We start from the raw sequence: 15,791 nt of genomic DNA, 5'->3' as shown, positions 1-15,791 counted from the left end.
CAGGAGGGGGTCGGGGAGTGCGGAGGTGCACCGTGCCCGTGCGTGTGCTGCAGCCCTAAGCCCAGTCCCAGAGGGTGGAACTGTACAGGGGGCAGGCTGGTGAGGACCCAGACCCACACACAGAACCACACAGCCTCATGAGCCCCGCGCCCAGGGGAGGGGTCTCCCCAGGCCTCCTTCCCAGGAAGGGAGGGGTCAGGACCTGGGGCTAATGCCTCAGGTCCGCTTGGCCAACCCTGCCCAGCACGGGCCTGGCCAGGCCTGGGCAGGTCCTGGTCACACTGGCAGGCTGGGCTGGATGTGCAGCCTGTGACTGCGGCCTAGGGAGTCAGGGAGGTGCCTGAGCCGGGCCCAGGTGGCTGACAGCACAGCGCACCCTGGTCTGTCCCCGGGCCCCCGGTGCCTGCAGCTCTGCGTAAAGCTGGCTGGACAGGCCTGGAAGGTGCAGGATCACCTTGGGCTTCCAGGGGGCCCTGGGCGCCCCGCCTCCCAGCGGCAGGGTCATCTGTCCCGGTCCCAGGGGAGGCCTTGGCCACATAGGAGGCGCAGTGCAGAGGATACAGTGTTGCGTTTATTGCAGGGGGAGGGGCACGGGGCAGGGGGTGTGGGATGGAGGCGCAGCACACGGGCGAGGGCTCCAGGAGCAGGACCTGGGGGATGCCATACACTCAGCCGGGTACAACACTCCTGGGAGCAGGAGCACTCGGCCCCTGGGCAGGGGTCCCGGCCGGGAGACACGGCCCTGGCCCTCCACCAGCTGCACCCAGTGCCACAGCCCTCGTGCTCCTGGCTGGAAGAGGCCTGGGGGACCTGGCTCTGACCCCATTCTGGAGCCTCAGGGGAACGAGGGGTTTAGGGGGACTTCAGGTCCACTGCCCTCTGCAGGAAACCTGGACCCAGGTGTGAGTCTGGGGTCAGCTTGCCCGGGGGCCTGAAGGCGAAGGGGCAGCAGGCAGCTGAGGCCCCTGCCCGGAACCCTGAGTCCAGGCAGAGCTGCTGGGTCCAGAGGATCGCCCCTACCCCGCTGCCCTGTGTGCCCAGCCCTGGGGGCCGCAGCGGCCACTCACCTATGGACTGGAGGCGCTGCACCTTCCCGCTGCCAGAGAGAGGCCAGAGGTCACTGACCCACTCCTTGTCCGGCCCAGCCACACCCCTGCGCCCAGGGCCCCCCTCCTGCCCAGCCACACCCCTGCGCCCAGGGGCCCCCTTCCCCCTGCCCAGCCACACCCCTGCGCCCAGGGACCCCCTCCCCCTGGCCCAGCCACATCCCTGCGCCCAGGGTCCCCGGCTCAGGGCTGAGCCTCAGGCGGCTCACGGTCAGCAGTGAGGTCCACGGTATCCCCAGGTTGGATGCCCCGGCGGTGCGTGTGCCTGTTGTAGGCCTGCTGCCCCAGCTCACTGGCCAGGGGAGTCCGACCTGCGCCCGCAGGAGTCGGCATGAGGCCGGAGGGCACGGCCCCGCTCTCCCCCACCTCTGGCCGGCTCAGGGCAGCTCCCGGGCCCTGCCCCGCCCCTGCCCGGCACCCTGCGCTGGGGCGGCACCCACTGTGCAGCTCGGCCACGACGAGCTGGCCGCTGGCGTTGTGGTTCTCCAGGTCTATGACCACGAAGTCCTCCCCGACGGCCACAAAGGTGAGGTAGTTGAGGCCTTCATCTGGAACAGATGGCAGAGGAGACTCGAGGCCAGCACCTCCCCAGGGAGCCCCCCCTCTGGCTCAGCCCAGGCCACCCCTGTGCTGCTTGGCCTCCCAGGCCAGCTGCGACCCAGCCCCTAGGCCCCGGCCCCTTGCTTTTCCTGTTGGTGTCTGGGTTTGTGGGGGCAGGAGGCGCAGGAGGAGGCGTGCTGGGGACCTCTTCATGGTGACATGGGGTCATCACAGCTCAGGGCCAGGAGCATGGCGTGAGTCCCCTCCCTCACCTCCCGGCCTGGGCTGCTCCTGTTTCAGGGCCTGGAAACTGGGGCCCCCAGGCCTGTCCTCTACCCCACCTCCTAGAGCTCTCAGCGGAAGGGCCACCCTCACATTTTACAGGGAGTTCTGCTGGCCTGCACAGTAGCTGGGGAACCCCTGCCCTGGGATTTTTTACTTTGGGGAGCGTGGCTGCTGAGACTGTCACCTCCCCCTGCCCACCTTCTTCCTCCCCTCCCCACCTCTTCCAGAACGTTCCACCAGGTTCTGAAGCTGCCCTAGGGAGAAAGCGCCTGTGCTGACACTTACACTGGAAGGTGTAGCGGCCTGGGCTGCCCGTGGGCTCCCCCATGTAGAAGTCCTCCACGCACCTGCCGTTCTGTCTGAGGAGGAGGCAGCTTGTCCACGAGGTGTCCCCGGCAGGCACCAGGGCACGGCCTCGGGGACCCGGGCAGGGCTGTGGGGCCCCCCCTGGCGTGGTGAGCCGGAGCCGCTGCAGGCTCCCGGAGAGGGACCCTGGCCGGCCTCACCTGTGGAAGTAGGTGATGTTCACGTTGCCGTTGTCCAGGACCCGGATGCTGGACATGTAGCAGCGGTAGGAGCCTCCCTCCTCGATGACTGAGCGGTCCGTGGAGCCCAGCTGCCTGGTATACCAGAAGCCCTCCACCTGCGGGGTGGGGTGCATGCTGACTGTGGCCTCTCGCAGCGGGGGCCGGCAGTGACAGGGCTGGGCGTGCAGCAGGGTGGGGGTGCACACCCCACCATGTCCTAGTTGTCCTCGAGACCCCTCCCGGGCCCCCCGTGGCTGCCTGCTGGGGGCCTTGCCCCTCAGGCTGGAGCCTGGGGGACTGTGGGGTTAAGTGCAGCCACAGGAGGAGGGATCTGGTGTGAAGCTGGGTGAACTGCCACCATGCAGTGTCCTGGAGGTGGTGGGGGTGCACAGGGCATGGGGGTGGGACAGGGTCCAGGGGAGGCCTGGGGACCCAGGGTGCTTCTCTGCACTCCTGCAGGGGTCCCTGGGAGCCCCACCTGCTCAGGATGGAAGCCAGGCTGCGCGGGCACCTGGCTCTCGTCCTGCTGGGCCCTGGCCAGGCCCAGCCCAAGGCTGAGGAACAGCAGCGGCAAGGTTGGCATCTTCACTGAGGCAGAGGGAGGCCCTGGCCGCCCATATATGTGCCAGCCTGCCCCTGGCACCTGCGTCACCCCAACATCCAAATGTTTGCAGAGTGGGCGTCTGGCCAGGCATTTGGGCAGCCCCAGGGCCTTGGGCTCCCCTGGAAAGGTCACGGCCAGGAAACTCAGACATCTTTACGGGGGTGCTTGCGAGAGCACAAACCCCGGCACCCCTGGGCCAGGGTGGGTGCGGGCGGACGGGACCCTCTGAGCTCAGCGTCCCCCGCACATGGGACCTCCGGGAGGGAGGTGTTGGGGTGTGCACAGCCGTGTGAGGCAGGGAGGTGCTGGGGTGCGCACAGCCGTGTGAGGCAGGGAGGTGTTGGAGTGCGCACAGCCGTGTGAGGCAGGGAGGTGCTGGGGTGCGCACAGCCGTGTGAGGCAGGGAGGTGCTGGGGTGCGCACAGCCGTGTGAGGCAGGGAGGTGCTGGGGTGCGCACAGCCTTGTGAGGCAGGGAGGTGCTGGGGTACGCACAGCCGTGTGAGGCAGGGAGGTGTTGGGGTGCGCACAGCCGTGTGAGGCAGGGAGGTGCTGGGGTACGCACAGCCGTGTGAGGCAGGGAGGTGTTGGGGTGCGCACAGCCGTGTGAGGCAGGGAGGTGCTGGGGTACGCACAGCCGTGTGAGGCAGGGAGGTGTTGGGGTGCGCACAGCCGTGTGAGGCAGGGAGGTGCTGGGGTACGCACAGCCGTGTGAGGCAGGGAGGGAGGTGTTGGGGTGCGCACAGCCGTGTGAGGCAGGGAGGTGCTGGGGTGCGCACAGCCGTGTGAGGCAGGGAGGTGCTGGGGTGCGCATCTGTGTCTGGAAGGTTCCTTGCGTTCCCTGCTGTCCAGCAGCCTGTGACCCCACGAGCCAAGGGACCCTCAGAAATGGCCCTTATGCCTCCAGGGGCCTTGCTGCCACCCCACCCCATGCATGTGGGCCTCTGACCATGCAACCTCGAAACCCAATGGCCTGTGTCCTAGGCCAGGGTTGTCAGCCGGGCACCAGCCGTTTCGACTGAGCCAGGGCCTCTTCCTGACACTGGACGTCTGGGCACTGAGTCCCCACGGGTGGTGGGGCGCTGGGGCCCGGTCCCCTGCTGCTGCGGCCACAGGTGCTGGCCAGTTCTGCCTGGCCCCGCCCAGGTCTAATAGGAAGTTCCTGCAGCGTGACCAAGAGGATTGGGAGGAAACAGGCCAGCAGCCTGGGGAGCAGCGGGGGTGCAGGCTCCCCTGGTCTCTCCCTCGGCTCCCAGGAGGGTGGGAGGCAGCGGGGGTCCTGTGGAAGTGCTGGGTCCCCCTCCGTGCCCCTGGGACTCTGCGGGGCTCAGTGTTCCTATGTACACACGTGACAGCAACACCTGCTCTGGTGTGCACGGGTGTGCTCTGTGACAGGGTCACCCTGTGCCTGCATGTGCAGAAAACATCCAGTGTTTGGGGACATGCTTAGAGGAAACTCAAGGTTGGGGTGCCATGCTGTTTGCCAGCGGTGTGGGGCATCAGAGGCAGAGGGGCCCAGGCTGGCCCTCACTGTGCCCGCTGGCCACGAGGCCTGCTTCGCAGCCCCACATGGTGCCCTGCCGGGACCCCTGCATCCCAGTCACTGCCTCTCCCTGCCTGGCACCAGCCCAATTCCAGATTCCCTCTTCTCCACGCTGGCGAATCACACAGGGACAGCATGGGGTAGGGCGGCCCAGTCCACCTGCTGAGCCACAGGCCAATGAGCTGAGCCTCTGAGACTCAGCACAGGTGCCCACTGGTCCTCGTTCCGCAGGTGTGGGGTTGGGGGGAGCTGGTGGTGGCTCCTGTGGCTTCCTGGGGAACCCGGTGTCCCCGAGACCAAGTTGGCAGGGAGGGAGCCAGCAGCCAAGTGGGGCAGCCGGGCACGTAGAAGCCTGGGTTGGTCCTGTGTGGGCTGTTTCTTTGGGTGTGCGCTTGGGACACAGACCCTGGCTGGGCTCCCGGCCCTGGCCCCCGGCCTCAGCCCTTCTTGATGAACTGTGTAAATGACAACAGCTCACTGAAGCGAGTGACCTGGGCCGGTGTGCCAGCGGGTAGGGCTGGCCACGCCAGGCCTGACAGAGGAACCTGTTGGACAAGCCAGGGAACCCAGGGGCAGGGCAGGGCCCTGTGGCTGCCCAGGACACCCAGTCATGTGCCAGCCCCGGGACAGTTGTGCCAGCATTGCCAGGTGTCAAGGTCACAGCGTCCTCTGTCCTGGGGCTGCAGTCGCTCTTCCGGCCCTCAAAGTCAAGGCCGATTTCAACCAGCCCCATCCACTGTGTCCACAGGGCTCGAGGGTCCTGAGGGTCGGCCCTCTGCCCGGGCTCCTGCAGTGTCGCTGTCGCAGCCCCCCAACCCCGATGGCCGCTGACCCGAGGGCCACTGCCCCTGGCTGGTGGACTTCTGGGCATGCCACCCCCGCACACACACCGCTCCCGGGCTGCTGCTTTCCGGGGCTGCAGGGGTTCCCTCCTCCGGGGCTGATGGCACTGGGCGATTCTTGCGGGGTGCATGGGCAGGATTGCACCTCAGTGAGGAGGCGGGGCCACTTCCTCTGAGCTGACACATGTGCTGTGTGCTGTGTGTGCACACTGTGTGTGCCATGTGTGCACTCTGCCCTGCATGCTGTGTGTGTACTCTGTGTGTGCCATGTGTGCACTCTGCCCTGCATGCTGTGTGTGCACTCTGTGTGTGCCGTGTGTGCACTCTGCCCTGCATGCTGTGTGTGCACTCTGCCCTGCATGCTGTGTGTGCACTCTGCCCTGCATGCTGTGTGTGCACTCTGTGTGTGCCATGTGTGCACTCTGCCCTGCATGCTGTGTGTGCACTCTGTGTGTGCCATGTGTGCACTCTGCCCTGCATGCTGTGTGTGCACACTGTGTGTGCCATGTGTGCACTCTGCCCTGCATGCTGTGTGTGCACACTGTGTGTGCCGTGTGTGCACTCTGCCCTGCATGCTGTGTGTGCACTCTGTGTGTGCTGTGTGTGCACTCTGCCCTGCATGCTGTGTGTGCACTCTGTGTGTGCCGTGTGTGCACTCTGCCCTGCATGCTGTGTGTGCACTCTGCCCTGCATGCTGTGTGTGCACTCTGTGTGTGCCATGTGTGCACTCTGCCTTGCATGCTGTGTGTGCACACTGTGTGTGCCATGTGTGCACTCTGCCCTGCATGCTGTGTGTGCACACTGTGTGTGCCATGTGTGCACTCTGCCCTGCATGCTGTGTGTGCACTCTGTGTGTGCCGTGTGTGCACTCTGCCCTGCATGCTGTGTGTGCACTCTGTGTGTGCCATGTGTGCACTCTGCCCTGCATGCTGTGTGTGCACACTGTGTGTGCCGTGTGTGCACTCTGCCCTGCATGCTGTGTGTGCACACTGTGTGTGCCGTGTGTGCACTCTGCCCTGCATGCTGTGTGCACTCTGTGTGTGCCATGTGTGCACTCTGCCCTGCATGCTATGTGTGCACTCTGCCCTGCATGCTGTGTGTGTGCAGGGTCCCCGTAAAGCTTTCCTCATCATGGCTCCCCGCCGGGGCCAGCCGGGAGGTGCCTCGCCCATCCCATCCCGTTGCTGGGAGCTGTCTGTGTCTCTCCCTGCTAGTTCCCGTCAGCCTACAAGCTTCCCCGCCCTTCCCTGCTCTCTGCTCTCTCGTTGTTGTCTATGGTGCAGCCATCAGTGCAACCTTGGGCAAGAGCGACTCCAGTTCGAGTCCCAGATGTTCCACTTCCCACCCAGCACCCTGCTAATGACCTGAGAGAGCAACAGGGGCAGACCAAGTGCTTGGACCCCTACACTCACGTGAGAGACCCGAAGGAGGCTTCAGGTCCAGCGCTGGCTGTGGTGGCCACTGTGCAGTGAACCGGAGGAACTTCCACGTGTGGGGCCTCAGAGATTTGGGGCGCCCCCCCCCCGCAAGGCTGCCCCGGGGAAGCTGGTTGCACGGTGTCACTGGGTACACTGTGCTACACTTCAGTCTCTCAGATTTATTTGTTTGCAAGACAGAGAGTGAGCGGAACAGAGGAAGTGAGCAGTCTTTTGTTGCTGGTTCCCAAAGGGTTGCAGTAGCAGGGCTGGGCGGGAGCCTGGCACTCTATCCGGGTCACCCCGTGGGTGCAGGGGCCAAGGGCTGGGCCAGGCGCTCCATCCGGGTCACCCCGTGGATGCAGGGGCCAAGGGCTGGGCCAGGCGCTCCACCCGGGTCACCCCGTGGGTGCAGGGGCCAAGGGCTGGGCCAGAAAGCTCCATCTGGGTCACCCCGTGGGTGCAGGAGCCAAGGGCAGGGCCAGGAGCTCCACCCGGGTCACCCCGTGGGTGCAGGGGCCAAGGGCTGGGCCAGGAGCTCCACCCGGGTCACCCCGTGGGTGCAGGGGCCAAGCACTGGGCCAGGAGCTCCACCCGGGTCACCCCGTGGGTGCAGGGGCCAAGCACTGGGCCAGGAGCTCCACCCGGGTCACCCCGTGGGTGCAGGACCCAAGGGCAGGGCCAGGAGCTCCATCCGGGTCACCCCGTGGGTGCAGGGGCCAAGGGTTGGGCCAGGCGCTGCACCCGGGTCACCCCATGGGTGCAGGGGCCAAGGGTTGGGCCAGGAGCTCCACCCAGGTCACCCCGTGGGTGCAGGGGCCAAGGGCTGGGCCAGGCGCTCCATCCGGGTCACCCCGTGGGTGCAGGGGCCAAGGGCAGGGCCAGGAGCTCCACCCGGGTCACCCCGTGGGTGCAGGGGCCAAGCACTGGGGTCACCCTCCACTGCTTTCCCAGGCACATCGGCAGGGGCCGGATGAGAAGTGGAGCAGCCAGGACTCCTGACCACTAGAGGCGGTGGCTCAGCTGGTGTGCCCCACACTAGCCCTACACCCACCTTGACGGCACTGCTCTTGGCCCTTGGGCTCCTGGCATAGCAGGAGCCTCCTCAGGTGCGCCAGTGCTGACCCAAAGTATGGCGACAGCCGCTCCTCTCCCAGCTGGGTCAGCAGAGCCAGGGGCCAACTGGAGGGGTGTGCACTCTGTGGCCTGTCTGGGGGTGAGCCGTCTGTGGGTGGGCACTCTGTGGCCTGTGTAGGGGTGGGCACTCCTGGCCTGTGTAGGGGTGGGCACTCCTGGCCTGTCTGGGGGTGGGCGCTCACCTGCAGCCTGGTCCAGGGCTGGGGTCTTTCTCCTTAGGGGTTGGACTGCTTGCCCTGGCTGGCATGTGGGGAACAGAATTGTGGTGGCTGTGATGACTCCCTGCGCTGATGGGATGTGGGACGCAGGGCGAGAGCCGGTCTCCACCCGCTTCTGCCCTCCTGGAGCTGAGATGACCAGCAGGGGGTGGCAGCCCGGAGCTGGGTGGCGCTGCCCCCGTGGCTGACCCGCAGTTGGGTGGGGATCTCCTGGGCTCCACCCTGAACCTCAGAGACCTCAACCTGGAAATCCCTGGCACCCCGGGACAAAATGGGAGTCGGGGGCTCCCTGCACATGGGAAAGCTGGCTCCTGGCAGGTGAAGAGCCCCCACAGCCTGTCCCCTAACGATGACCCCAGCGCCAGCCCTCACACCCCACGCCGGGGGCCCCCACACAATGACTCAGGCGGGAGGACGCATTCATGGTTTATTCACGGCTGCCTGGAAGGAGGTGGGAGCCCAGGAGGGGCAGGGAGAGACCCTACCACGTCCTCTGCCTGGACCCCAGGTCAGCTCTGCTCCGGGGGGCGGGGCTCCACACCTGGGGGCAGGGCTCAGCTGTGACGGGCAGGCACGGCCCCGCCCACTGGACCCCCACGGGATGAGGGACCCCCACGGGATGAGGGACCCCCTGCCCCAGGCCGGCCCCCCAACCCGCCTGCAGGAGCAGGAGCTCAGAGGTCCCAGAGGCGCTGGTGGGTGGCCGCAGGACCCTCCCTGAAGTGCCGGGAGAGGCCCAGGACCCGCCCCTGCTCATTCAGAAAGCTGGACCCAGGACTGCCCGGGTCTGCGGTCCCAGGGAGAAGCCCCTCAGCCCCCAGGCCGTGGGGTGGGGCTGGCACTCACCTGGTGGGTGGCGGCAGATGCTCTAGAGGCGGCAGGGCTCTGGGAAGGGGACAGGGCGTCAGCGGGCATCCCACCTGCACACCCCTGGGGGAGGGGTCCCTGCGGGGACACCAGCACCCCCTCCCCCCGCCGGCCTTCCTCGGGGGCGGAGTCTACCTTCCTGCTGGGTGAGGTCCCGGAAGACCTGCATGGGTGTGGGTAGCATCTTCAGGTCAGCCCTGAACTTGTCCATGACCTTGGGCTGGGCCTCCAGCGTCCTGGCTGTGGGGGCCGGGAGGGGTGGTGGTCAGCCTTTGAGGCGTCCTCGGCTCACACTATGTGTCAGGAACCTCAGGTGGCCAGCAGGGGTCGCCTGCTTCCTCCTTGATGGAAGCTTCTAGGGGCAGGACAGATGAGGCCACCTCCCGCCGGGCACCCCTAGCCCATGCCCTCCGTGCCACATGCACCCAGGTACTGGCAGGCCAGCTCCCGCGGGGCACCCCCAGCCTGTGCCCTCCGTGCCGCACACACCCAGGTACTGGCAGGCCAGCTCCCGCGGGGGCATGGCTGTGCCCTCCATGCACAGGAACAGGAAGTCCTCATGGTTGGTGTCCAGCAGGATGAGCTCCCGCTCAGCCAGATCTGCAGCGAGACCGACCGTGGTGATGTCACTTCCTGTCCTTCATCCAGCTGGGACCTCCCTGCACACTCACTCACGGACATCCAGTGCCACACAGAGCAGGCCCTGGGGCCCCAACAAGGCCAGGGCCCACATCCCCACCTGCTGTGGGGGGGTCTCCAGGGGGTCTCCAGGGTTGCAAGGTGTGGGGCGTGGCACCAGCTGCCCTGGGTGGTGCAGGGGGAAGGCCCCAGTGGAGCTCCTCCCCTAGGTGGGCAGAGAGGGGCGTGAGGGGGAACCCCTCGGTTTGCCCATTTGAGTGCCTGGGAGGTGGAGCAGAAGATGGGGCTGGCCGTGGGAACGTGGCTGAGATGCCGTGGCTGTGGGCAGCAACTCTCAGCCACCGCCTGGGTGGTGGGGTCAGAGCAGAGCTCCCGGTTTGCATGGCCGGGGTGGGCAACGGTGTGGGGCCGGGCATCCTGCACTTACAGTTGAACTTGAACTTGGTGGGTATCTCGGTCTTCTTGGCAATGATTTTCTCCTCAATGCACTTGCCATTGTCCCTGAAACAGGCCACCGCTGTGAGCCTGGGCACAGGCGGGGGGCCGCGGGGCGTCCCGGGCACAGGCATGGGGGGTGCGGGGCATCCCGGGCACAGGCATGGCGGGGGTGCAGGGTGTCCCGGGGGCGTGGGAACAGGATCAGTGACCAGCCCCAGGGTGAGAAGGCCCTTGGCCTGAGCCAGAAATGATCCTGGGGTTATGTCCTCACCCCCACCACCCCCTCCTGGAGAGCAGCGGCAGGAGCTGCAGAGGGCCCGGCACAGCAACCCCCCACGGGCTGCCCCAGGCTCCCTGACCCACAGCAGCTCCCCACGGGCTGTCCCAGCCCGGCACAGCAACCCCCCACGGGCTGCCCCAGGCTCCCCCAGCCCATGGCAACCCCCCAAGGGCTGCCCCAGGCTCCCCGACCCACAGCAGCCCCCCACAGGCTGTACCAGCCCACAGCAGACCCCCACGAGGACTGGGCCCTGGCAGGGGACGTACCGCATGCCCAGGACGATCTCAAGGTCGAGCTCGGGAGTGGGCCGCAGCTCTTTGACATACATTGTAAGCAGCTGCCGCTCCACCACTGGCTCCACAGCTTCCTGGGTGTCCTGGGCGGCCACGGCCACGGCATGCCACGGCCCTGCCAGCTGCAGGGGGAGGAGGAGGAAGACTGAGTTGCAATAGTCTCCTGTGCCCTCAGCCCCAGCCCGGCTCCCAGTCCCCTCCTTCAGCTGCGGCCCTGCGCTGCCACCTCGCTCCAGCCCCTCACGCCTGAGTCCCCTGCCTGCATGCGGGGGCCGCCAGGCTCCTCGGAGCTGTGGGTGCAGATGGGCAGTGTCGGGGTCAGGGCTCTGTCATGGCCCAATGTGAACCCGCTTCCCAGCTCAAGTCCTGAGCCCTCCTGGCTGCATCAGAGCGGGGTCTGGAGGGAGGTTAAGGTGTGGTCCCTGACCGGACCCTCTCCGTGAGACTGGGATCCTTGGGAGAGGAGGACCACAGCGAGACCCCGGGAAGAGCCCCCGCCAGGCACCAGGGTGAACTCAGGACAGCCACGGCGAGACCCCGGGAAGAGCCCCCACCAGGCACCAGGGTGAACTCAGGACAGCCACGGCGAGACCCCGGGAAGAGCCCCCGCCAGGCACCAGGGTGAACTTGGATCCCGGGACCCGAGGGACTGGGGTCGGGACGGCTGAGCTGAGCCCTAGACTCTCAGTAAAGGTTGGCCCCCAAACCTTCAGGACGTCCAGGTCCCGCAGGGTCTGGGGCAGGACGACGGCCTGGACGCTGCAGGCGAGGGCCAGGGCGAGCAGGAGGCACTGCATGCTGGCGGTGTGCTGCTGAGCGCGGCTGGGGTGGCTGGGCAGGGTTCAGTCCATATGTAGGGGCCGGGAGAGCAGGGCCAGCCTCCCAACCTGTCACCCCATGCCTTGGACCCCCAGACTCCGCCTTGAGCCTCTGGGCGCTTCCTCCTGTGGACAATGGGGCCTTCTTCCCCTAGTCCCCATGGGACCCACTCCGTGTCCCCCGGCAGTGGACGGCCGCTGGCACGGAAACCGGGGGAGAGGGCCAGCGTCCAGCGTCAGGGTCATTTCCCCAGGGAGGGACTCCGCAGCTGGGACAGTCCCTGGGTGGTAGACACGTGCAGGAGGACTCCAGGCCAGCCCGTGGACGCTGTGCGCCCCACACAGGGGGTGGCGTGCCAAACCCTGGCCATCCCCCAGCTGCCGACTTCTGTAGGTGCCTGGGGCAGCGGATGGGGGCCACACTGCCGGGAAGGACATCTCCCGGTCAGGGACTCCTGCACACTCTCAGCCTGGGGGCGTGTCCTTGGGGTGGAGATGGGGTCCTGGGGTCTCTCGCTGCTCAGGGGTCATCGAGTACAGGAGGTCCCCGCTGGGCTGACCTTGGGGTGTGTTCATAGAGGGGAGGGGGCTGCTGCATGTGGTGTAGCAGGTAGATCCTGCCTCTGGTGGCAGCATTCCATGTGGGCGCTGGTTCCAGTCCCAGCTGTTCTGCTTCCCCTCAGCTCCTCCCTGCTAATACTCCTGGGATTCTGTGCAGCAGGGGAGGATGCCAAGTGCTTGGGCCCTGCAGGGAGACCCGGAAGGAGAGCCTCCCTTGACCTGGCCCTGGTTGGTGCAGTCACCTGGGGAGTGAATCAGAAACTGGAGAACTTCTCTGAGTGTGTATGTGATGTGGGGCATGGCTGCTGGCCCTGCTGTGGGATTTCACATCACCTCAGAGCGTGCACCCAACTCAGCCCTCGCCACTGGGGGTAGAATCGGGACCCCCGCTGGGCCACACGTCCACCTGGCCCTGGCCTGCAGCAGACTGCTGTCACCTAGCAGGCAGGTGGGTGGGCAAAGCTGAGCTGGGAACAGCCCCCTCGAGTGGCCCTGCTGCCCCGGAGCCAGGCCTGCCTCCCTGTTGTCCGTGGTGCTGGGATGGGGCAGGGCCGGAGGGCTGCTGGACACGGCCCCCTGCGCCAGCTCAGCTGAGAGGAATGTTGGAGCTGGACACAGGGCCTGCACACACTGGAGGTCCAGGGAGCAGGGCGACCCGCCTCCTACCTGACTGGTATCCTGAGGTGACCCCAAGCTCATGTGACTGGGCCACTGGCACTGCCAGGCCCGGGCTCGGGTCAGGGACCTGACTCAGTACCCTGTGGCCAAGGGCAGCACCTGCGGGCAGAAGGCACCAGCATGGTGCTGTGTCACGGCCACCCAGGACCCTGGCGCGGGTGACCTGCGGGCAATGGGGCCAGCCGTCCATGCTGACCCCAGCTGTCCATGCTGACCCCAGGGTTGCTGTGGCCTGCAGGGGGTCGGTCCTGACCTGGGGCTGGGCTGAGCCAGGAGGAGCCAGCAGGGAGGACCAGGACATCCTGCTTTCCACCAGCCCCAGGCAGCGTCCTTCCTGCAAGTTCTTGGAGTTTCTGGAATGTTCCTGTGAAGTTACCACAGATTCTGCCCAGGGCCTCCTCTAGGGGTTCCAGGAACAGCTCTCCGCAGAAGCCCACAAGGAAAGGGCTACCACGGTTGGGGACACTGAAGGAGCTTGGGGGAAGAGAGGAGCTCAGCTGGGATACCCGCCCTGCCCTGGGCTCACCCTGAAGAATGAGCTGGGTCCCCGGACCAACCTCACCAACATGCTGGGGTGGCCACGACGTCCTGCGTCCACACACCCTATAGCTCCACGAGTCCTGGGAGGCTTCAGTGTCAGGGCTGCTGACGGGCTGGCTGGTAGACAGGTGTGCTGGGGGAGGGAGGCAGGCAGGTGTGCTGGGGGAGGGAGGCAGGCAGGTGTGCTGGAGGAAGGAGGGAGGCAGGTGGGCTGGCGGAGGGAGGGAGGCAGGCAGGTGTGCTGGAGGAGGGAGGGAGGGAGGCAGGTGTGCTGGGGGGAGGGAGGCAGGCAGGTGTGCTGGGGGAGGGAGGGAGGGAGGCAGGTGTGCTGGGGGAGGAAGGGAGGCAGGCAGGTGGGCTGGGGGAGGGAGGGAGGCAGGTGTGCTGGGGGGAGGGAGGCAGGCAGGTGTGCTGGGGGGAGGGAGGCAGGCAGGTGTGCTGGGGGAGGGAGGGAGGGAGGCAGGTGTGCAGGGGGAGGGAGGGAGGGAGGCAGGTGGGCTGGGGAGTAGTACAGACAGAGGCGCCACCTGCAGGCCTCAGGGCATCAGAGCCTGTCCCACCCCAGGCTCAGTCAGTTCCTGCAGCTCCCTTATAGTCATCCGAGACCCCCACAGCCTCCCTGCAGCCCCCAGAGTTCCCCATAGTCCCCCCACCTGTAGACCTCATTAAGGGTGATTTTGAAAAATCACCAATCACCAGGAAGTCATGAGAACGCTGGAGAGAGGAGAGCTGCTTGGGGGGCAGCAGCTTGGGCCCCTGTGCCTACGTGGGGCCCAGGCAGGAGCTCCTGGCCCCTGGCCCAGCCCCGGCCACCCCCGGCCCACCCCGGCCCACCCCGGCCACCCGGACCACCTGGAGAGTGAACCAGCAGACGGACGATTTCTCTCGCTCTGTCTCTGCAACTCTGCCTTTCAGATAAACAAGCTTTCTCATTCGACTGCAGGGCTCGCCAGTGTGGTGGCTGTGAGTGGACCCAAGCCAGGTCGGATCCAGTGCTTGGGATTCTGACCATGGACACCGTCGCCATGTGGTGCGCGAGTCCTGGGCTTTTGGGTGGCCAGCGTGCCAAGTGGTGCCAGGCTCTGCCTGCTGGCCACCCGACGGCGAGCTCTAGGGGTTATGGGTATGTAATGGCTGCCTAGGGACATCCATGGACAAGGCCAGTGTGAGTGTAGGTGAGGGATGGATCCAGTGTGACTCCCAGCAACAGGGTTACTGAGACCTGGTGGTTTGGAGGAGGGAGTCCATAAGATCTGTTTGGGTCAGACTGACTCACCAGCCCATGTGGGAGTCCTGAGGCGGGCTGTTGGCACACAGCATCGCTGACTGCCACACGCCAGCCCACACGAAAGCTGTGGCTGAGGGCATGTCTGGCAGGGCAAGATCCCAGTACCCGACTGAGTGTGGAACAGGGGATGGTGCTGGGGTCCGTGCAGTGGGTGTGGAGGACATGCAGGGATGTGGAGGACGTGCAGGGGTGTGGAGGACGTGCAGGGGTGTGGAAGACGTGAAGGGGTGTGGAGGACATGCAGGGGTGTGGAGGACACGCAGGGGTGTGGAGGACGTGAAGGGGTGTGGAGGACACGCAGGGGTGTGGAGGACGTGAAGGGGTGTGGAGGACACGCAGGGGTGTGGAGGACTGCTCCACTGCAGGCAGGGCCGCAAGGAATTTCCCGCTGCCTGGCAGGGCCCTTTGGATGTCTCTACAGTCACCCGCAGGCAGTCCCGCCTTGCTTTGCGTGGACCCCGGACCACCCGCTGGAGGATTCTGTAATCATTCAGGCATTGTTTACTGTTGGTCTTTGCTATCGATGTGAGCTTGGGGGTTAAGGTCGCTGGTAACTGCAGAAGGCCTTTACAGTTCCTGCCGTCTGTCCCTGTCTCTGCTGCCCCGTTGACCATCCTTGGTTTTTAGCTCCCTCCTTCTGTGATGCCTTTCCTCCCTTGACTGATTCAAGATGAAGTCGTAGAATGAGGATTGTCGTAGGAATGTGTTACTGGTTGATATGCACCGTCCATTGAGAACTTCCTGACCACAGGGTCAGGATGGATAACACCCTGCTTTAAGGTGGAACAAAGGGCAGAATTACCCTTGGAAATGCCCCCTTGACCATGACGTAAAAAGTCTGAGCCAGAGCTTGTGACGGCTTCTGTATAAATAAAGACACAGCTTTCCCGCATTGTCCAGTACAATCCTGAAACCGTAGTGGCCCGATCCTTTCCTCTTTAGGCCTCCTGCACGCATCCTTCTCGAGTTCTGAACTGGGCTGGAGCTGGGCTCTGGCAAGTGGCACCCAACACTGCATAACATTATAAAGGGCCATGACACCAAGCAGCACACGAGAGAACCAGGTCCAGGGGTAACTGGGCCCAACCCTGTGGAAATACCAGCCCCGCTGGTTAGCTTGAGAGTTAGGGTGGTAATTCACGGAACCTGCCATCACTCACGGGTAAAGGAACCG

The 15,791-nt window shown here is 65.7% G+C and overlaps 2 protein-coding genes across 2 annotated transcripts; both read right to left on the bottom strand.

The window, feature by feature from the left end:
- Positions 1-1,040: 1,040 nt before the first annotated feature.
- Positions 1,041-3,043, bottom strand: LOC101532476 (allergen Fel d 4-like). The gene is made up of 6 exons (XM_058672478.1): positions 2,937-3,043; positions 2,438-2,574; positions 2,217-2,290; positions 1,547-1,654; positions 1,316-1,417; positions 1,041-1,096 (listed from the first exon to the last, which is right to left on the bottom strand). The coding sequence occupies exons 1-6, from the start codon at positions 3,039-3,041 to the stop codon at positions 1,068-1,070; spliced, it is 555 nt and encodes a 184-aa protein (XP_058528461.1). The 5' UTR covers positions 3,042-3,043; the 3' UTR covers positions 1,041-1,067.
- A 5,597-nt stretch (positions 3,044-8,640) lies between these two features.
- Positions 8,641-11,529, bottom strand: PAEP (progestagen associated endometrial protein). Its single transcript, XM_058672836.1, has 7 exons — positions 11,440-11,529; positions 10,706-11,022; positions 10,149-10,222; positions 9,572-9,682; positions 9,218-9,322; positions 9,062-9,100; positions 8,641-8,756 (listed from the first exon to the last, which is right to left on the bottom strand). The coding sequence occupies exons 1-6, from the start codon at positions 11,527-11,529 to the stop codon at positions 9,084-9,086; spliced, it is 714 nt and encodes a 237-aa protein (XP_058528819.1). The 3' UTR covers positions 8,641-8,756; positions 9,062-9,083.
- Positions 11,530-15,791: the final 4,262 nt, after the last annotated feature.

Source organism: Ochotona princeps, chromosome 14 (genome assembly GCF_030435755.1).
Source record: "Ochotona princeps isolate mOchPri1 chromosome 14, mOchPri1.hap1, whole genome shotgun sequence".
Lineage (NCBI taxonomy): Eukaryota > Metazoa > Chordata > Mammalia > Lagomorpha > Ochotonidae > Ochotona > Ochotona princeps.
This window is presented reverse-complemented; position numbering and strand designations above follow the sequence as displayed.